General features: G+C 40.7%; 1 protein-coding gene across 26 annotated transcripts in view; it reads right to left on the bottom strand.

Annotated features, from left to right (window-relative positions):
• PCDH15 (protocadherin related 15) overlaps positions 1 to 22,793 on the bottom strand; it is a 623,360-nt gene that overhangs the window by 250,019 nt on the left and 350,548 nt on the right. For 17 of the 26 annotated variants that reach the window (XM_083503000.1, XM_083503013.1, XM_083503006.1 and 14 more), the window contains 2 exons: positions 13,718 to 13,732; positions 12,668 to 12,733 (listed from right to left, as the gene is read on the bottom strand). In XM_083503000.1, the coding sequence (XP_083359126.1) occupies positions 12,668 to 12,733; positions 13,718 to 13,732 (81 nt within the window). The remainder of the gene's footprint in view (positions 1 to 12,667; positions 12,734 to 13,717; positions 13,733 to 22,793) is intronic. The other 9 variants (XM_083503007.1, XM_083503009.1, XM_083503008.1 and 6 more) reach the window with 1 other exon arrangement.

Here is a 22,793-nt window from a genome sequence, read left to right as displayed (position 1 = left end):
ACGAAAGGGTTTTCCGTTTTTCAGCTGCTTCGCAAGACGATTTTCCCTATGGGCTTGCTTTGCAAGACGAAAACGTCTTGCGAGTGTTCCGATTTTTTCCCGCTCCCCCCCTTTTTCTAAGCCGCTAAGCCGCTAATAGCCTTTTAGCCGCTAATCCGCTAAGCCTTTAATAGCCTCTAAGCCTTTAATAGCCGCTAAACCGCTAATAGCGCTAAGCTGCTAATAGGGTTGCTTCGCAAGACGAAAAAACCGCTAGACGAAGAGACTCGCGGAACGGATTAATTTCGTCTTGTGAGGCACCACTGTAGCAAACTTAGGTGCTGAGTTATGACAGCTATGTAGTCAAAGCAGGGTTCCTGATAAACACGGTGGAAGTATTAGCTCTGCAGAAGTAGATTCAGACCCACCCACCCTGGAAGGGCTCCTAAGGGAGCCAGTTGCCCCCCCCCCAAAAAAACCCCAGTAAGGTCTAAACATGCTCAGGGTCTATGTCTAAAGTATCCTCAAAGGAATGGCTGAAACACTGAACAGAAAGTCTCCAGCCAGCAATAGTGGGCCTCAGATGCTGAATTTAATAGACTACAAAATTATTGTACATATAAAATGTTCATTCTATATTTCCTAACAGCTGCTATGATAATTATCACTTTAATATGGAACTAGACAACCTCCCCCATTCTCCCAAGTACTTGAGTAAACACTTCCATATTATTGCTAAATCCTAAAATGGTGTGGAACATTTGGCCCTATTCAAAATCTCTTATTTTTTCCATTTCATTTTTTTTTATTTTCTGTATTCATTTTTTATCTTTAAAACTTATTTGATATATAGCTATTTTGCGACATTTTGTTGTTTTAAATTTAAGAATCCTTGTTATCTCTTTATAAATCAGTTAAAATGAAATTTAAAAAGAGAAAGTTATGCCAGAATAATTGCCTTTCCTTTAGAGTTATCTGAGCGTTCTTTGTGTTTTTAGAATTTTCTTTTTCTTTGGCGTGGCGGAACCATCACAGAAACCACAAATCTGAGTTTCCCTTTGGTGTTTGCAACTGCAATCTCTTTGATCTGACTAGTATATTTTAACACACAATATATTTCATGCCAGACAGAAATAACACTCTCTGCTTACTTGTTCATGTATAATGCATGACATGGACAGAAATGTGTGGCTGCACAGCTGCTTATCTATTCTCACTGACTGCCAAGCACAAAAACCAGGGTCAGCCCAAGACATTTTGCTGCCTGAGGCAAAGAACAAGATGCTGCTCTCCCTTGTTCCATGTGCAGAAACTGACTGGACTGCCAGTTACATCTTCCACCATACATTCACCATACCTAAGGACAACAGAGTAGTGCTGCAGTTCCTTGTCAGTCAGGTAGCACTGACAGCACCCCACAGCATCTACCACCTGAGGAAATTACCTCACAGAAAAGCTGGCCCCGTGAGCAACATTGCGTGCTACAAATGCATGTAATAAAACCTCAAGTGATACCAGGCCTCTGTTTACAAGTCTGCAACACTGGTAGAAGTAAGACCATCTGTGGAAGGACTTTTCAGAGGAAAATGACTAGCAGAGAAAGGATTAAATTCTCAAGTTTCCTCGTATAACCTTTCTGTTACAAATAACACACACACACACACACACACACACACACACACACACACACACACGGTGAGGCTTTGCAACATGTGTGAGAGAAAGAAAGAAACCAGAAGGTTGTGATGGGGGGAGGGGGACCTTTTGTCAGGTTCCCAGCTTGATAACACAGTAAGCATAGATAATTAAAAAGGAGGATTTATTGTGAAGACAGATAGCTCTGGATGGCTCTAACGAAGCCTCCAGCACCATTACTCAAGCGGACCCTTCTGAAGAGTTCTTCTGGCATCACCACAGATATTGAACTTACGACCCTGGTGTCTCTTGTTTTGCTTCAGATCTAACAACACCCCAGCCTCAGCCCCAACCTCTTCCAGGTCTGACAGGGGTTTGTTCGCGCCTGATTGTGTTTCTGGCGAGCTTTGGCTGTGTTCCAGCCTGCTCTTAGCTACTGCCTTATCATCCAGCTTATCAAGGTCAGGAAGAGCCAAAGTCTGCAGCTGCTGGCTCTCTCCTGCCTGACTAACATCAAAGCCTCCCTGTTCTTGGCTGCTTTCTGCAGTTGGCTGCAAACCTTCGCTTTGAGCTGGCTCATTCCTGACACCTTTATACAGAGCCTTAAAAAAGGGTAAAGGGCCCCTGACAGTTAAGTCCAGTTGCGAACAACTCTGGGCTTGTGGCACTCATCTCGCTGTATAGGCTGAGGGAGCTGACGCTTGTCCGCAGACAGTTTTTCCGGGTCATGAGGCCAGCATCACTAAGCCACTTCTGGTGAAACTAGAGCAGTGCATGGAAACACTGTTTACCTTCCTGCCGGAGTGGTACCTATTTATCTACTTTCACTCTGACATGCTTTCAAACTGCTAGTTTGGCAGGAGCTGGGACCGAGCAATGGGAGCTCACCCCATCGTGGGGATTCGAACCACCAACCTTCCAATCGGCAAGCCCTAGGCTCAGTGTTTAGACCACCCGTGTCCCTTTATACAGAGCCTATATGTATACAAATCAGGTGTGCCACCAAGATCCCACTCCTCCTCCACATACGCACTGATGCCTTGGGAGTGCATTGCTTCCCTCAGGAGAGACAAGGGCAACCAGAAATGAACCTAGAAATAGGCAGTTAAATGTGTTTAGGCTTCATTTGAAGTAAGGATGAGGACTTAGGGTTTAAGCCAAAAAACCTTGATGAGAGAGATGGGTTACTAGAAAGGGGTTTGCTAGAAGGGTGATGTGGCACCACATAGATGTTCTTCTACCAAAAGGAAGAAAAGATGCCATTCTAAAACAGAGACCTTCATGGGATTCAGAGTCACAGAACTGGAGGGTAAAGATTAGTGACAGAGGTACATTATGATGACAGCAGGATGAGATGGGGAAGGACAGCTATGGTCACTTGGATCCCTTCCAATTCTACATTTGTGTAAGAATGGAAATTCCTTCATTTGTGAAGGGACTGTTTTTCTCATTTCTCACCCAATCTTAATTTGAGTTTTTCCACATTTCCACATCAGTTTGTGATTTAAATAATAATTAAAAAGTTCGCATAAAAATTCATCAGTGGTTAGTGCAAATTTCTCCTAAGACACACATTTGTAATATCTATTTTGCAAATAATGGGTTTTCATGTTACAGTGGTACCTCGGGTTAAGTACTTAATTCGTTCTGGAGGTCCGTTCTTAACCTGAAACTGTTCTTAACTGGAAGCACCACTTAGCTAATGGGGCCTCCTGTTGCCGCTGCGCCGCCGGAGCACGATTTCTGTTCTTACCCTGAAACAAAGTTCCTAACCTGAGGTACTATTTCTGGGTTGGCAGAGTCTGTAACCTGAAGTGTATGTAACCTGAAGCATATGTAACCTGAGGTACCACTGTATTTGCATTAATATATCCTTTTATATGCACATTTTACCATAGTATATTAATTTTTGTACATATTACTCGACTGGAGGGCCACATTACAAAAATCAGAGAAGTGTGGATTTCAAAGGATGGTTTCATTTCAATTTGCACATTGTTTTGGAGAGAGAGAGAGAGAGAGAGAGAGAGAGAGTATTAAGTAGATTTGCCTTTAAATGTGAACTGAAATTGATTTTCTCCCCTATCCCTAGTAGGAATTTGTGGATGGGTTTGGTAGCCAAGTTCTAGACAGAGCTCAGATTACTGAGAGGAGGCAAAAGAAGTCAAAAGGTTATAGCAGTTAAGACAAGAGATCCCTAGAGCAAGATCCTGAGTAAAAAGTTGATGGGATGGAGAAAGGGGGACAGCTTTGGTGACTGGGGAGCAAAGAAGAGGAAAGCATGAAAGATTAAAGCCGAGGATTCCTGTCTGTTCAACAGGGTGGAAGGTAATGTTATATTGTGAGTGAAATTAAGAAGAGGAATACTTGGGAAAATAAATCAGTTCACAATTGAGAATACTGAGTTTGACATATCTTGAGGGGTGGAGGGAAGTTAAATAATTGGAAAGAAAGAGTAAGCTATTGTCTGCCTGGTAGGTAATTTCTTCTGTTTCTTCAGGTCTTTTGTATAAATACATATCTGGTGCATGTGGTGATACAAAGCAGGAAAAATTATTAGGAGTTAAAGAGGATATGATGAAAGATAGTAGGCACCTTTCTTATTTTAAAATATAGAGAAACCATCAGAGGCACTAATTACAGCAGGAGGAAACAGTTGTATTATCTGGATATTTCAAAGACGTGTAAAAGGAGATATGGAGTTAATAAAGCAAACTGATGAACTATTGAAGAACAGAGCCCTTATTTTAGAAGATATAATATTGGAAAGAAAAAGCACATATTAAATGGTTACTGGCACCCCTTTGCCTACTTTCCATTCAAGTTGTAGACACCAAAGGCAGCTGTGCCAGTTACCCAACATTCCTAATCAAATCAAAGGGTTGTTCTTTTTAGCCAACAGACAGTTCACTTCTTCATCATAACTAAAAGAACTCAAGGATGCCTGCCAAAAGCTAGAGTCTTATGTTAGTTACAGCTAACGACTAGCAGGTGGTTTTGTGTGTAGAGGGAGCAAAAGATAGATAAAAGGAAACAATTTATTTAGAGTTTGTAAATTCTTCTATTATTTTGTATCAAGGCTATTAAAGGAAAATCAAGTTAACCTCTGGTAGTGCAGACAGCAAAACATTTTATATTCTGAATTATTATAGGGATTTTTGAAGTTATAACAAAGGATTTGCAATACACACAAGCAATGCAAAATTACATCTTGCTATTCAGCATAAGATATATATACAGATATACAAGCGTGACACACTGCGTATCCAAGGATAGCCAGCTAATTCTCATGGCTGGGTGGTGTGATTATGGTTCTAGGGTTGGGAAATATTGTGGGTGAGTATGTATGGGGAGTGTGTATACTACATTTATTTAGCAAGTATCTGGCATCTGGCATCCAGTTTCACAGATTGCACCAGTTTTGAAACAGCAGTACCGCTGCCAATTATACATTGCTGGAATATAGTCATATTGGTATCAAGGGAATTAGTTCTACTTCTTCCTTGTGCCCTGCTTGTTGCTGTTTTGGTTTGTTTTCATTTGGGAATTGCTTCCCATAAAGCATCCCAAAACTATTTACAATATAATAGCATATATACAATGATTGCAATTTTTAATATGTAATAGTTTTCTCTTAATTGGGCCAATAGTATAATCCAACTAAAAATTAAGTAAAGTCTGACATTGTATAAACACTGGCAGATGTCCACCAAATGGTGGGAACATGTATGCTACTATGATTATAAAGAGGGGCCACTGATTAATGGATGAGTTAGTCCTTCTAGCTTCCTTTTCTAGATGGCAGCCTCCTTCTTTCACTTGGCCACTTCTCCTCCCTTACCTCAGGTCTGTGTCCCCATCTTTTCATTCCACATGTTCAGCTACATCCCATTACCATGGACATCTTAGGAAGATGTCAACCAAATGCTGGGACTATGGAGTGGAATATGTCCATCAGGAAGAGCTGCCGGTGATGGTGTGGATTAATGCCGGCCAAATTTTTTTTCTACCATTCTTTCCCTTTGCATACACTCTATCTTCATTCTTTTTGGGGGCAGAATCTCTGTATTTTAAGCTTCCTGTCAGTCAGAACTGTAAGTGCTGCTAATCCTTCCGCTGCCCTTCTCAATTAGTATATAAAGCTAGGAACCTCTCAGCATACAGACAGGTGAATGGACAGAAGAGGAACTGATTGGTTAGTTGCTCTACTTGTTGCTGCTGTCTCAATATCTTTTAGGCAGCCATTTTCTTACTGTTGTTGCTAAGGGCAGTTGGCAATTTGATGTCTCTCTTTCAGATGAAAGGACATTGGTTCCCCAGACAGAATCAATGATCTTCCCATCCCTCATAGTTTCCTGACAATTGCTCTTCTATAAAGTCAGACATCTGGAACCTTACTACGGAAAACAATCGTATAAATCTACTTTGCACATTCATCTACTTGAACAAAACAAAGGTATTCTAAATGCTGTCTAATGTAGGAAAAAGTTTGTAAAGATAGAGACTTAATTTCCCTAGCAGATGACAAAACTTCAGAAGTATGTATATAAAAACACCTGTTTCAAAAAGTGATATATTTATAAACCTGTAAAGGGATATATCTCAATGTATTACATTTCATTTGGCCTACTTTGACTGACTAGTACACAGTAAAGTTGAAATATCACGCTACCTCCTCCTTCCCAAAAGTATCACAATCCTGAAATATCTCTGACATAAACAATAAGTCTGGTAGCACACCTGCAGAAAAGGCATTTATTTGTGCTGAGGACTATTTATATTCTCATATTCTTACTGCTACCATCAATTATCATATAAATAGTTGAAGTCTTTACTGACTTATTTATGAATAATGCATTTGTGTCTATTGCCTTCAAGAACATGCTTTGAAGCTCATAAATGCTTTCTAATGCAAAACAAGAAATAGCTTGTATGAGTTTACAGATAAGATGTTCAGGTTGTTTGGATTCTGTTCCAATATTTTTAAAGGCATGCTTGAAAGCTGCTCCAGTGTTATGCCATTCAACCCCTAAACCATAATGGGACAAAGTTTTTCATTTTTTTGACTAGATACTTGACGGCTTGGCAGAATTGTATGAGTAATCTTATCCATCTGAGCTGCTAGTTCACTAGATCACAAGTATCACCCTACTACTTAACTTAGCTTTAAATCCTCTCCACTCCCCTAATGTTTGTGGTAAGAAAATGTTGCTTTAAGAGAACCTTCCAAATTCAGCCTTCAGCCAGTTGAGACATTGCTCCTGAGACTTAAGTTGTGATCACTGAAGCTAGAACATTTTTGATGAATATCAAATAGCCAGTTAGCAATCATTCCAATTAGGTATCCCATTCCATCTCATTCCTATTGGGCTTCCTTGCTCCCAGACTTGCAGTCCAAGTTAAGGTTACTAGATTTTTTTCAATGAATCCAGGGGCACTTTTCAACTTCAATGGATTTTGTATGGGGACTGATTTGTAAATCCGGGGACTGTCCCCGGGAAACGGGGACATCTGGTAACCTTAGTCCAAGTGATTGAATGAATTAATGAACAACAAGCGCAGCAAAGTGATTTACAAGAAGGTACTGCAAAAGCCACATGGTTTTCTTATGTTAGTTAACATGAATTAACACTGATTTGCTTTTGCAGCCTCAGGTAGAATGGCTGGCCATTCAGTGATTATGGTGGCACTGCCCTCCTGGCTCCCCTGCAATATGGTAGCAATCAGGGAATCACAAACTCTTCAGGTGCCTCAGGTAGAACATTAAGAAGAGCCCCTGGCACCTGCTCACAGTATGGAAAGTACATTAAATTCTGAACTAATATTTTATCCTCTGTGACAGTGTAAGATCAGGAAATGCAGTTTGGCCATTTGCTATCACCTTGTTTTGGGGGCTTCATTCCATAGAGAGCCTGCAACATATGGAAACCTTATGCTGTAACATCAGCTATTTAAATGTACATGCTTGAACCTGCTTTTACATCCCAATTTGTACTTAGACCTTAAGTCACAGTTCCCCAGTTTGGATGTCATATAAGGTAACTTAATTAATTATTATTATTATTATTATTATTATTATTTTAAAGGGGAGGAGTAAAGGGGGGATTAGAAACACGTAATTAATTTCCCATACTGTATCTTGAATACACTGTAGGAAGACTTAACAGTTGTAGGGAAGTAGGATAAATTGCTCACATGAAGGGTCAACTGATTGAAATTGAAGGCTGTCATATGTCTGGATTTTCCCAGACATTACCGGAGTTCCAAAGGCGGGAAGAACACAACAACTTTGGGGTTCGTCTAAAAAACCCCTCAAAAACTTTCGGGTTGTCCTGGTTTTTACTTTTCGAAATATGGCAGCTCAATGAAATTAAACCAACAAAACCATTTTAGCAGTTTGTCCATTTTTTCTTGCTTATATATTTTTGCTCAAGTAACTTAAGCGAGAAAAGCATTTGCCAAGCTTATTTTATCTTATAGAAAAGGAGTTGACATAAATGCCACTTTAAAGTAGCTGAAGAGACTGCATTTCGAAATGTTTATCTGATTGTTTCAGGGTGAAGATAAACATACTATTTTAAGTTGATAGTTATGCTATGACTCTCCAAAGAAATTTACATTTTCCCCTCTAGAGTTGGACTGGGGAATTTTTTTCAACCTGATGGGTAGTCTTCTGGGGTTAGCATTCCAGTAGTGAATGGAGCAGAGACAAAAGTGGTGAGAATAGTGGATGTGACTTTTCCCTTTGTACACTTGTTCCAGTTATGTGGAAGTCAGAGGTTTCCACAAACACTTCACCATGCAGAAGGCAGGAAGCATTATCACATTCTGGCCAGGCTAAAGCACTCAGCCAGGCCAGTGAAGGGTGACGTGGGAGATGGTGGGATGGCTGAAGAAGAGTCCTGAGGCCCAAATAGATAGGTCTGAATGGCTACATTCACTGCTCCCAGCCGGAGGCTTTCCATTCTCCTCCAGAGCTTCTGTGGAGACTTAAGGTAGTTCAGCATGAATGGGGGAAAGACAAAAGGAAACACAGGGTTGTAGTCAGCTAACTATTACTCAAAGTGAAACCACTGAGGGAGAGGGAAATGGTCAGGACTAACTAAGGCCCATTTATTTCAATGTGTCTGTTCTGAGTTAAAGTTGGGTCAATACAGCTAATGCTTATGATATCATCAATGCACCTTCCTATCCTCATAATCAGTTCATGACTTTTAATAAAAAAATTGGAATTCTAAAGGGGAAAGTAAGGTGATCCCAAACTTTGCTCTCCAGCGGCAAATGTTGACTACAGACCACACAATTTCTAGTTTTTCTGTTTCCTGATTCAAAATGAGCATTTAGAGAATTATTAATCCTACCCTTTGCAGCACCAAAGTACATTTCTGAGCAAGCTCAGAAGCACCATTCATTTCCAGGAATGCATATTACATGACATTAGACCTTTCTTCTTTAACGTGCCGTCTTTGTATTGCTACACTGTTGAAACTTAGGGCCCCCGTTTTAAGTATTTATTCGCTTCAATAGGAATGTTGGTGGTGGCTGGCAGTGACCCCTGCCTAGATATGGAGCTTCCCAGCCACCACCACCCATTCTAGAAGACAGGAGTGCTGGGCGTGCTCTGGTCCATGGGGTCACGAAGTGTCAGACACGACTAAACGACTAAACAACAACAACAACAACAAAAGAACAAGTACTTCAATAAGGCTTAAGCTGCCCATATCCAATTATCTCCCTGCTGTAGACAAGCTGGGGGGGGGGATTAGGCTGATGGCTACTAGCCCTGCCTCCACGTTCTCTGCATTTATCAAAATTTCTGTGCAGGGTTGATGTGTGGGCACTCCAAATGTGTAGACTCTGAATATGATATGTGAACTTTTTAAAAATGTAAGGGTATACATGTGTAGGGTCATATGCAAAAGTTAGATCAGCACATGAGAGTTAGGAGCAGAGTAATCTTTTACAATGTGGTACAAATGTTCAAATTTAACCATCTCTAGCTGCTTGCCGATCAGAAGGTCGGCGGTTTGAATCCCCGTGACGGGGTGAGCTCCTGTTGCTCGGTCCCAGCTCTGCCAACCTAGAAGTTCAAAAGCACACCAAAAAGTGCAAGTAGATAAATAGGTAAACGGTGGTAAGGTAAACAACGTTTCCATGCGCTGCTCTAGTTTCGGTGTTCTGTTGCGCCAGAAGCGGCTTAGTCATGCTGGCTACATGACCCGGAAAAACTGTCTGCAGACAAACGCTGGCTCCCTCGGGCTGTAAAGCGAGATGAGCGTCACAACCCCAGAGTTGTCTGTGACTGGACTTCACTGTCAGGGGTTCTTTACCTTTACTTTTTTAGCGGTTTTAGTAAACTAGAGATGGTGGTAAATTTAGGAAACGGTCAGGCAGGGGTGGGTGGGGAGCAAATCTGTGCCTTGCTATGAGCATAGTTCCAATTTCTGCTCCAAATTTGGGCTAAGTTCATAACGGGCTTTCTTCCAGTCAGTTCTCCTGGACAGCTCCCTTGCCTCCTCTCCCCTTCCCAAATCAATGCACTGTTGTGAATGGGGCAGACTGGGAGAGAGGATAACTGCTGAATATAGTTGAGGGTATTCAGACCTCATTCTTAAGCCATGAATTCATGGGTGCATTTCATGGGGTGCATTTCATGGGGTGCATGGGACTTCTCATTTCCTATGCATACCAATTTAACGAACTGTTCATATAAGCATAGAAATTACACCTGAGACCCAGCTTTTTTTAAAAAAAGAACTGACTGGCCATGGAGGCTTTGAAAAACAGAATTCATCATAAGGTGAGCTGGGAGAGCTTACCCATCAGTATCTGTAACAAAGCATATGGGAAAAACTCCCTTAGAATAAATGGGACTATCACATCATAACCATGGATGCAGTCTCAAGTGGCACACTGCAGGTATGTGTACTTCCCCTGGAGTTTGTTTCTGAGACATATCCAGCACTTTTTAAACAGCATTCTATCTCATTAGGGAAGCAGACAGCTGTGATTCATTCAGATAAGAAATGCAAGTACATTTCAGCATTTATTTTACATCCAAAGTATTTTCTTTTGCATCTTCTTAAAACGAAACATGGGGACCTTTTTAATACAAACAAAAAACAAAAAACAGCATTACAAACCTACACAGCCCTTCTTATGTGCCAGTAACTGACAACACACTGGCATGATCCTTAAGCAAAAAGAGATAATTGCAATAAATGACTGCTTTTTGGCAGCAATAAGGAAAGAAAAAATCAACTACACTCTGGGTGAAAGGAACACCATTCAGACAGAAATATCTTCATTAACATTTAGTATATTTGCATTCACCAGATGGAAAATGCTTATGGCAAATACCTTTATGAATGTGAGAGATGAAATCATAAATTTGACTTGAAGCAAGCAGCAGCAAATTATATTTTACTTTGGTTAGCAAACACAATGGTGCTTATTTAATAACAGATGCACTCTTGTTGCTTTTTGTGCCAACTCTCATTTTGCAGTACAATATGCTTTTTTTAAAAAGTGTATGGATATATGTGTGTGAGAGAGAGAGCTGTGGCTTTCTGGTGCAGCTGTTGTCAGTCAAGGCAAAGCTATCTGTGCAATTTCATTTCCTTCTCGTCTAGCCTTTCATGACTTTCGTGGACAAGTGCACAAGAAGATCGAGACAGGAAGAAAGAACGGTGTATTGTTAAAAGCCATGCCGCCAGAGGCTTCAGCAATAGTTCACACCACACAGAAGCATCAAACAGCACTGGATCTTAAACTCCTTGGGGCAAAATGAGATTAAACTTCCAGCTCTTTTAGCTATTAGGGACTCCATAGCCTGGCCAGGCAATCTGAAGCCAAATAATTGGCTTTCAAAGTTTGGTACAAATGAACACACTGCATCATGTTGTATCACTTCCAGGATGCCACCACAAGGAGTGAGTTAATCGTAAATATTAGCATACACATAGACCCACAACTTACTAAGCATCACAATAAATCTTTCAGTAGTCCCCACTCCTCACTACTCATATTGCTACAAGGTAATGGAGTTCAGAATATTGGTTAAAGGCAGTGCCGTATGCTGCTTGTTTCACCACCCTTCAGAGGAAAGTTGATGGAAAAGGCCACTTCAGTTAATTTGCAAGGGTGGGGAAATTTGAATACTTGTTTCAGGAAGAAGTAGGTTTCATACCTTCTTCAAAAAAACAAATTTCCATGGTTGGGAAATGATGGTAATCATCATCATTATCATCATCCTCTCCCTCCAGTCCACAGGATATATAGCAGGTTTCCTCAACCTCGGCCCTCCAGATGTTTTGAGACTACAATTCCCATCATCCCTGACCAGCTAGGTCCTGCTAGCTATGGATCATGGGAGCTGTAGGCCAAAAACATCTGGAGGGCCAAGGTTGAGGAAGCCTGATATACAGCCTTGGAATTAGGAGGTAGTGCTAGATAGATCAGGGATGGAGCCTTGTGAGAACTGACTATGCAGAGATATGCCTTGGCCAGTCAAGTAAAGGCATACCTGTCTATAGTATCCTAGGAATCTGATGGTTGTGGTGGTGGGACAACGGAGCAAATGGCAAAACCTCTCAAGGTATTCATAAAATAGATTTACAATTGATTCTGGCCCCTTACCCCCGAGATTTTTTACTTTTTACCCTGGATTCTCTAAGGGAGAGATAAATTTCTGGTCAGAACTGACCACTGGAAATTTACTGGATGCATCAGAAAAATAATTTATATTGGAGAAAGATATTAATTATTTGAACCAGAAAGAAAACAATATTTTTGCAGTGAAAAGTTGATGTGAATCATTATCACCAACTTTTAAAATAGTGCTCACTGAAGACTGAAAAATAAGATGAACTGCATGAGGCTGGATTCAGCTAACCTGGTGCACTGAACCCCCCTCTACTTCCCCCTGTGGCTCCTCCACATCTACTCTGGAGGGTTCAGGAAACTCCCACAACAGCATTTGAGGGAAGAGGGGAACAATCATATTTGCATGACATTGATTTCCACCCATTATTAGCATCTGATGCGTACTCACCATTCCGACTCTCTTCATCAATTGGAACTATTGTTGCTGGAGGACCTGCCCTGGCCAACTTGCAGTCTACAAATATGAAAATAAAAAGTTACATCAAATCGCAGAGTATGATGATGGTGGAAAAATCTTTCTCATAAATCTGCAATAGGCACGACCAGTTTCCAAAGTACTTACCCAGATTTTACCTAGCTCTTAATTAAGTGAACTCCTTGTGACATAATGGTTTTTCTTAGCAAGGTTTTAGCATAGGCTCTTGTTCCTGACTTTAACAGCTTTCAGACGAGGACTGGGTTTACATGTAACACTATGCAATGGTTAACATAAACCAAGATTTGCAAAACAACAATGGATTGTGGTTTTTAGTGGTTTGTTCAAGGTTAAGGTGCTGGGCTGGGTTCAGATGACCAAATTAATCCATGGAGTCATTACATAAGCAGAACAACAGAATTTCCCCTCTCTCTCCTGTCCCCATGTCCCCCCCAAAAAAATCTGCTCCAGAGGCTGCAAGGAACCCCAGAGTAGATATGGGGTGGGGGGGTTTCCAGGGGAGAGGGAGTAGAAGTTCTGTTGCACAAGAATAAGTTGTTCCACTCAAATAATGACTTTGTTGCATACAATCCACAGTTTATAAACCATGGCTTCACCTTACATGCAAACCAGGCCATCACCTGTACTGTTTTACTAGGATGCTAGCATCTACTTGCTAAAAAATTATGTCATGTACACCAACACCAAGTCTTTGTCACATCACAAAACAGTACCTTTCACTTGCTACTTTTAAAATTGTGTGTTGTGCTAAACAGAAGTCCTTGTGCTAAACAGAAATCAGGACAGTGATAATGTGATGGTAATTTAACCCAAAAGAATAACACAAAAGAATGATTAAAAGGAATAAATTATAATTAAAGCTTCACAACAGAAACAAACATAATTGAAATTTAATTGCAACACAAGTCTCTAATTAGAGTGACTGAACAGAATTTCAATAAAGTTCTAAACAGAGTAAAAACAGACAAGCAATTTTCAGGAAGTTACTGTTTGCCATCTTACCCTCATATTGCCAGTCTGGAAGGAAGTTAAGAGTCATCAGTGGAAGCAGAGCAGAATAATGAAAGAAAATAAGTAAGATTTTGCTGTAGTTTGTAGAGAAAGTTTTAAAGACACATAAATCAGTACAAGAGGTTTGAGGAAATATATGTATATTATTCACCACAGTGTAGCAGAGAAGTTGCTGTTAAGAGCCCAGGACAATCTTAACAAACGCAGTAATTGCAGTGTGTAATATTTCATACAGAAACCATCCACAGCCTACTTTAGATGAAATAATCATTTATTCTGATTCAGCAGCTTCTTGCATTCATGCAAAGCCTTCTCCATTCAACTCTGTGGAGAGGCAACTGCTGTAGAGTTTCCCTCCCAACTGAAGTGAATAGTATTTGCTGAGCTCGAGGCTCTGTGTGAGAGAATCTGCAAACCTCTACACTGAGGAGAGCAAGAGGTAATCTGATATTCATAAAAGAACAAGTAAAAGTGTTGTATGTTTTAAGAGCAATGGGCAGCAGAAGGAAAATCTAATTTGTTCTTTTAAATAGAGGGGATGGGTGACCATCTCATGATCTGTATGATTCAGCTGAGATTCCTGCATTGTAAGGGACTGGAGTAGATGACCCCCAGGGACCCTTACAACTTTAAAGAATCATAGAATTGTAAGGAAGTGAAGATATATAGTTATTGTAAATTTATACCCCACATTTTCCCCTGACAGGGTTCAGCACAGCTTACAGATAAAATAAGAACAGCTATAAAGATAGGGGGAATCATTAAAAAACAATTAAACATTAACAGAATTAAAACTATGTGAGCATTAACCAAGTTAATGAAGAATATGAAACTTCACATCATCTATTAAGGTTTATCCAGACTTTAATATCTGAACTCTACATTATTTCGAAACTGACAAAATGGAAATGCCCGTTTAATTTCCATTTGATGAGAGGATAAAATAATACTACAAATGGCAGGAGGACGTCAGTCCATCTTGACACTGCTTGGTCAAATCCCTACTGACCCAGTCAGTGCAACCTATCCCAACCTGCTGCCCGTCAGCTGTTTAAACAACAAGTCCCATCAAACACAGCCAGCTTTGACCATACTGGCTTGAGCCCAAGGGAGCTGTAGTCAGAAGCATCCAGAGGGAAACAGGTTGGACAAGATTAGCTTAGTGAAAGGCAGGACTAGCAGACTCTTCAAAGTCACAGGAAGAAGGAAACAGAAAAGCCCTATTGCAAATATGTCTGCTAACTTCCTTACACACCAAACCCATTTTCCTAACCACATAATTTGCAGAAGTAAAGTTCACTTCTATTCGAATTTTCCATCATAGATTTAGTATTAGGGACCTCTGAGGATTTCCTTCAGTCCATGTTATAAAGCAACCAACCCGATTTGCCCTTCCAAGGTTAATATACACATTCTTTGATTTTCACACACCTTTGAATATACAGTAATCGGCTTAAGAAGACAAGCAAATCAAACCAAAATGTACACAAAAAAGTATATTTTAGTTTCAAATGCATACAGAAATGTTTATTTTGGTGAAAAAAATTTAATCAGGATTGCAGGTCTTCATCTACTGCAGAATGACGTGGAAATGGGGATGAATGGACTTATGAATCAATTTATGCAAAAGTGACGCCAATTGAAAATAGATGTCCCTGCCTGCTAATATTACAAATCCCAGATATCCAGGCTAAACTATAGTTCTCTTTTACAATTACATGTCAGTAGGGGCATGTTTACACGGAGACCAACACACAGAAGGATTCTGCACGAACATTAGATTTTAACTATCTACGGCATTAAATCTTTGTTACTAATGAGATTCTTTGCTCAAGTTGAAAACCTTGGACAGGAAGGTGGTAAAAATGCAAGAAGGGAGTCACAAAACAATGATGAGGGAATACTGAATTTACATCAGCTTGCAAATATTGCCAGGCAGAAAAAAAACCTGTGCTGAAATCAATATAGATGACAAATTGCAGATGAAAGACATCTTCTTAATTAAAATGCACATCATACATGAACAGTAGCAAACCTCAAGAAGCATTTCTCTCTTTATATCTGTGACGCTGCTTAAAATACTGAGACAATTCAGCTCATGCCTTGCACTTATGCTGCTTGCATATCACAGCTTTTATTTTCATACCCTGGAGAATTCAAGGATATCTATTTACAAAGCAGTTTTTGATATATATTTGTTGCTACATCCTTTAGTTCAACAAGATGCACTCCATGTTCAAGAACTGGGCTTTTTAAAAATTAGATTTTTTCAAGTCAGTGAACACTGAACCTATATACTGATATAGTATCTCTCTCTCACGCACGCTTTCTCTGCTTGTGCTGAAAAGTGTGTCAGGAATAATAATAAAAAAACCCACACACATTTTGAAAGCACAGCTACCACCTTACTCTTGTGATGCCTCTATGTGAAAAAAGATAAATATTTTCTTCCCACTATAATTTCATTTCCTGTTTAAGATATACAAACAAAGACGAATAAATGCTATTTTTAAAATTTTCTATCCCATCACCAAGGACCTCAAAATGAAGTGCATGTTATCTTATTTTAACTTCACTTTCACCATCTGAGAAAGAGTAATGTGACCATGCCTACCTAACTGTGTGACCAAGTAAGAATTGCAACCTGTTGTTTCCATATCTAAACCCAATACCTCTTCAGTGACACTAGCCTAGATCTTCCTCACAGCATGTTGATGTTAAATTTTCTAGAACGAAGGATCATGATGCAAAAAAAAAAAAAAAACCCCAAACCAAAAACCACAACCCTACAAGTGAATGATAATAGGAAAGACTGTGCAGTCACAGGGACCAGATTGCTAGTGGTAGAAGAACCACAGTCTGCAGTAGGCAGCTATAGCCACCAATCATGTAAATTTCCTGCAATAATGCTCTGGTGCAGCATTGTTGCAGAGCATTGGAGGGGGTACTTAAAGTCGTGGTCCTACAGAAAGTAATAAAAAAAGGAGCTGGGCTATACGTATGGGCCAAATCCACAACAGGCATCAGCACCAGTGGGTCTTGATAACAACTTGAGGTTTCTGAGCACTGACATTGGACGGGCCCTAGATGTCTCCTTCTGCTTACTATATTTATTTCATTGTAATCTCCAATGTAAGGGGTGCGGGTGGTGCTGTGGGTTAAACCACAGAGCCTAGGACTTGCTAATCAGAAGGTCCGGCGGTTCGAATCCCCAAGATGGCGTGAGCTCCCATTGCTTGGTCCCTGCTCCTGCCAACCTAGCAGTTCGAAAGCAACACAGTGCAAGTAGATAAATAGGTACCACTCCAGCAGGAAGGTAAACGGCATTTCCATGCACTCCTCTGGTTCGCCAGAAGCAGCTTAGTCATGCTGGCCACATGACCCAGAAGCTGTACGCCGGCTCCCTTGGCCAATAAAGTGAGATGAGCGCCGCAACCCCAGAGCTGGTTACGGCTGGACCTAATGGTCAGGGGTCCCTTTACCTTTACCTTTAATCTCCAATGTGTGCCTATTCATTTCAGAAACTAAAGAAAATTTAAGCAAAGGCAGTTCTGTTAGTTTCTAATTAATCTATACGAGAAACAAATGAAAAAAGATAAATGAATGGGAGAAGAGAATGAAAACTATTCCCCCCCACACCATTATTTCCATTCCATTCTCCTAGGAGATCTTACTGAAAGTGACAAGAGGCACTGAATTGTATGGTTTTAAAAAGAGACACATTCCTAGAACAGTATATATGTGTGTTCAGATGTTTGCCAGAACATGCAAATGCTCTGTTAATAGAGGAGGGCAGGGAACACACCCCACCAACCTTCCTCATGTTGTGCAGGAGTGGTCTGTAGGGGACTTCAACTCATTCAAATGGATTTTCAGTAATTATGCATGCCGTAACAAACAACTCTACACTTGGGAATGCATACATTTTCTTACTGTTCCTCATTGTTTGTTTCCATTTTTATGTTGTTAATAAAAAGTGAACTGTGGCTCAACAGAAAGCGTCAATTTTAAGTGTCAAAGAAGTAGCACAATTAAAGTAATTGGCATACTGCCAATTACTTGACCCAAGAAAGACAGCAGATTGTGATTATGCTCAAACACATCCTCAAATATATTTCATCAGAGGTGTAAAATATTTACCGTAAATGTGCCTGCCAAATCCTAGTATAACACTCATGTATATTTATGTTAAAGTGACATGAACACACAGACACACACTGAGTTGGTTACAACGTGGCGCTGATAACACCAGTGTCACTGCTTTAATCCCCATATGGGTGCCCATTTCTGCACTGAAGGAAATTGAACTGGAAGATTCATGGGGTCCACTCCAACTCTATGATTCTACCATTCTAGCATAACAATACTGAAATAGACAGACTCAGTAGAACAAAATATGTTCCCATCCTCTCAAAAACAAGTTCTTCCAAACATTAATTTTCCTCTATTATTTCCAAATGCCAATCCTTCCTCAATTCATTTGTGCCAGTTGCGTTTTCCTTCAGTACAGTCTGATCTTGTTTGTAGCCTGATCCTCTGCCTCCCCCCCCCCCCGGAGGGCATCTCCATCTTCACAAGATGATGGGACTCAGAAAGCAAAAATTAAGCTGCAACTATCTAATCAGCAGCCACTCAATATGCCAGCTATCCCACTTCTCAATACTGCAGCCCAGCAAATGGCAACATGTTACTCTAGTTTCTACTGTAGGGGTGGCCCTAGGAAGGAAATTCAGCGATACCTCCAATTTTTTTCGTGCCTCCTGATTTGGCATGAAGTGCCATCACCATCTTGGATACTTCTAAATCAACGCCAATTCTGAAAAGCCATCTTAAGCACAAAAAGTTTATAAATTTATTTACCTTTTTGCACTAAAGACAGTGGTTTAACAGATTAGCATAATGAACCTCTGTGTCCTGTAAATCTTGATAGTGCACATGGCAAGCGGCAAGCACCACAGTCTAAGCTAAAAGTTATACTGACCACAGTCTCAAAGGCAATGTTAGAGAAGAGTCAGGCAATCCTATGATCAAATACAGGTTCAAGTTGAATGCAATGAGAAAGGTTCAAAGTCAAACTGTAAAGCCAGGTTCCCATCTCTGACAAAGATCCAGGGTTGGAGTCCTAAGGTCAGTCCCAATATTGCATTCCTGAAACAGTCTGGTGGCATTCGCAAAACAGTCAAGAGCCCACCAACGGTGAAGGTTGAGCAGACAAAGTTTATCTATGAACTGATAAACTCTTCGTTGTTTAGGTGTGGAAGTAACCCCTTCCCTAGGCCAAAGACTGAGATCTTAAACCAGTATCTCAGGGCAGCCTGTTATGCTTTTGTTGAGAGAGGGCATTCACCTGTCTCTAAAAATAGAATTGCATTTGGAACACAATTTGAAACCTGTAAAAGGGACCTGAGAAACTTTGCCTGGAACCCATCAAACATGGGGAATGAGCCATTGAATCAGACGTTTGAGGCGTAGAGTTGAGAAACAGATTTTGTATTAAATACTGGCTGATGGAACATAATGGCCTCCCCTTGTATAAAAGAATTGAAGTATAGCCAGTTTGCTTACCCCTGCCTTTTGATAGGCGGTGGAGCAGACAAAGAGACTCTGCCTTGCTTCTCTCTTTTCCCCTCCCAATCTTATTTGACACACTAAAACTTGCTTCAGCTGTGTGGCTGTTGCTCTGCTGAGTTGCCAGGTTCCAGAACCCTTAATGAAGCATGTGTTCATCACCTGCCCTGAGCTCAATCAAGCTGAGTGAAAAGAAACCTCCTCCTGGACCTAATGAGTCCTATTATTTTCACCTGATCAACTAGTAAGCTGGACTGTGTTCTCCTGCCTGTCTCAGTCTCTTAAAGTGCACTTCCCATTGTTCACAACACCACAGAGCCTGTTGTGGCACTTCCATTTCTGGAAAAAGGGGGCACTTCCATTTCTGGTGATGTGTCCACTTCCCCTGGCTCCCATGTAATTTTGGCTGCCCCTTCAACATCCTCTGATGTCCACTGAGCGCATCCTATGTCCCCAACCTCCCCTTCGCCACCTTCAGCTTGTTCCAGTGTGTCCCAATCATGGCTACATCCCTTGCTGGGATCCTCTTCCCCTTCCTTGGTGTCCTGCCAGCTCATGGCATTCTGATGCCTCAGATGGATCAAACATTCTCTAACATTAGAAGTTATGCCAGACCTGACCTTCACTCTGCACTTTCTTAGATTGCCATCTTATGGCACTGGGATGCATAGTTTAGGATGCAACAGATAACTCAGTCAGCCAGTGTTAATTCCACAACCCCAGCTCAGCCAAAGATACACTCGCATAACTTGCTCAACCTGGTTCAGTTGAAGGGCATTCTGGGGACCAGAGAAGGGCGACTTAGGCTGGATCCTAAGCCCCTAGAGCTCAGTCCTGGGACCTGGCAACTCAGCAGAGAACACTATTTTAAAGGTCTTGTGCACAGGATTGCTTCCTTATTCTGTGAAATAATTATCTTTGTACATTAGCCGCAGCCCCACAATGGTCAATTGTGCTTTATGAAGAATGAATGATCCTTAAAACAAGGTGCAATGACATGCTTGCAAAAAGCACCTAGGAAACTATGTTAGGGGATAATATAAACAAACAAATAAAAGGCATTTGAACTTGTTGACATAATCAGCAACACTGAAATGTGTGCCTGTCATCAACATTCAAAAATTCTCACTCTTTGAAAAAAAATTGTATTAATTAAATGAAATAACCCATGACTATATTTTCAGTTGCTGTTAACACTTTAAATTAAATGTTCTAGAATGCAAGTGAATGCAAGTGTGAAGACAACATCACAACATCATCTGAAATTTCAGCGAATTAAAAACACATGAGCCTGGGAAGACAGAAACTAGCAGAGAACACCCAATATCCAAACAGACCAGCTTTCCCCGACCTGATGCCCTCCAGATGTTGTTGGACTACAACGCCTATCAGTTCCAGGCAGCATGGCCAATGGAACAGGGAAGAAGGCAGCTGTAGTTTAAAACATCTGAAGGTCACCAGGTTGGGGAATGTTGGAGTGGAGTCTAATGTAAACAGACAGGTACACACACACACACACAGACACACACACACACACACACACACACACACACACACACACACACCAGTTAAAGCAATACACCCATGTGGTGTAGTGGTTAAGAGCGGTAGTCTCGTAATCTGGGGAACCGGGTTCGCGTTTCCGCTCCTCCACATGCAGCTGCTGGATGACCTTGGGCCAGTCACACTTCTTTGAAGTCTCTCAGCCCCACTCACCTCACAGAGTGTTTGTTGTGGGGAAGGAAGGGAGAGGAGAATGTTAGCCGCTTTGAGACTCCTTAAAGGGAGTGAAAGGCGGAATATCAAATCCAAACTCTTCTTCTTCTACTCATTTTCCTTGATGTGTGATGTGTATGACAGGACACACAGTTTATTTTTCCAGTTTACTGATAAGTAAAATATGCCAAATCCATTGTGATTCTAGATTTTATAGCCACAGGGTGACAATGCAGATAAAGCAAAACATTTTGCCATAGGCTGTAGAAGTAATAAAGGAAATGACCCTGTGTACAATACAAAAAGCAAGTATTCTTTTGCATTTTTGGAGCGGGAGGGGAAACATTTCACTTCCTTTTAAGGTATTCCTGCAATTTAAATTGCGGACAATGAATAAAATGTTAGACATATGTTGCATTTTTAAACACACACACACACACACTTTATTGTCCTAATTATCCCTTGTGATTGATTGTCTTATATAACAGACACACAATGAACATCATTCTTAAAAATGAAAACCTGGGCTACAGTTCTCTGTGGCATAGTGATCTCATGCTATTTTCCCCAGCATTAATTAAACTGGAAATCGTGTCAATAAACAAGCATTCCAAAAACATTATAGCCTACTGGCTCTTAGCAACACAACTCCAAGGAAAGCTAGGAAGAGAGACTGTACTTGAATCAATTCTACCCTTGGCAATGACTGATGTTTGCTCTTATAGCTGGCAGATGGAACTATAGCCACTGCAGTGAAGCCAGAAATAAGGTAAAGGAGGCCAGAGGCGTTCTGCAAGCATGGAGTGTTTCATTCCAAATGATGTACTACAGATCTCATAGGGCCAAGCTCTACCCAGTTAGAGTAACATGATCTTTCTCCTTCATAACTGGAAGGAAGAGAAATGTCTCTATGGTGAGCTCTTCTGGGTTTTGAGTTCTATTGCTCTAACTGTTTCAAGTGTGCAGTATCACACAATATTTAGCACTAACAGAAAGTGTATCATCTTGTGGCTGATATGTTTTGCCTCCATGTAAACAAGGAAAAATCTTGTTTGGGAACAGAAAGCTATGCAAGTATCTCATGTGAGACTAAAAAACCTTGCACTGGGTTTACACTGGAAGAGACTTAAATGTCAGTTATTATGAATTTGCTCCCCCATTGAACCAATTGCACAATAATCACATATCAATGTCATATTATTGTTTTTATTATGTGTTTTAATAATAATAATAATAATAATAATAATAAATTTATTTATACCCTGCCCTCCCCAGCCAAGACTGGGCTCAGGGTGGCTAACACCAAATATAAAAACAATTGATTGAAATATAGCTTAAAATACAAGATTAAAATACAACATTAAAACATTAAAATACAGCCTCATTTCAGTGGAAACTGAATGAAAAACGTGGGGGGGAGGGGATGAAAATGTCAAGTCTAACCAAGACTAACTATCTAGACAGGTTCTACATGGGCCAGAAAAAAGCCAGGGAAGTCCCCAAATAGGAGTTCCAACAGAAGGAGAAAGGAAAAAAGAAAGAGGGGGAGGGAATCAAATTGATTCCATGCCAAAGGCCAGGCAGAACAACTCTATCTTACAGGCCCTGCAGAAAGAAATCAGATCCTGCAGGGCCCTGGTCTCATGAGACAGAGCGTTCCATCAGGGCCAGAGCCAGTGTTGAAAAGGCCCTGCCTCTGTGGTTGAGGCTAATCTGACTTCCTTAGGGCCTGGGACCTCTAGGGTGTTGCTATTTATGGACCTTAAGGTCCTCCATGGGGTTA

This window comes from Podarcis liolepis (assembly GCF_965112155.1).
Source record: "Podarcis liolepis genome assembly, chromosome: 5".
In the NCBI taxonomy this organism is placed as follows: Eukaryota; Metazoa; Chordata; class Lepidosauria; order Squamata; family Lacertidae; genus Podarcis; species Podarcis liolepis.
The sequence above is the reverse complement of the archived record's forward strand: the minus strand, read 5'-3'. Positions and strand labels throughout refer to the sequence as shown.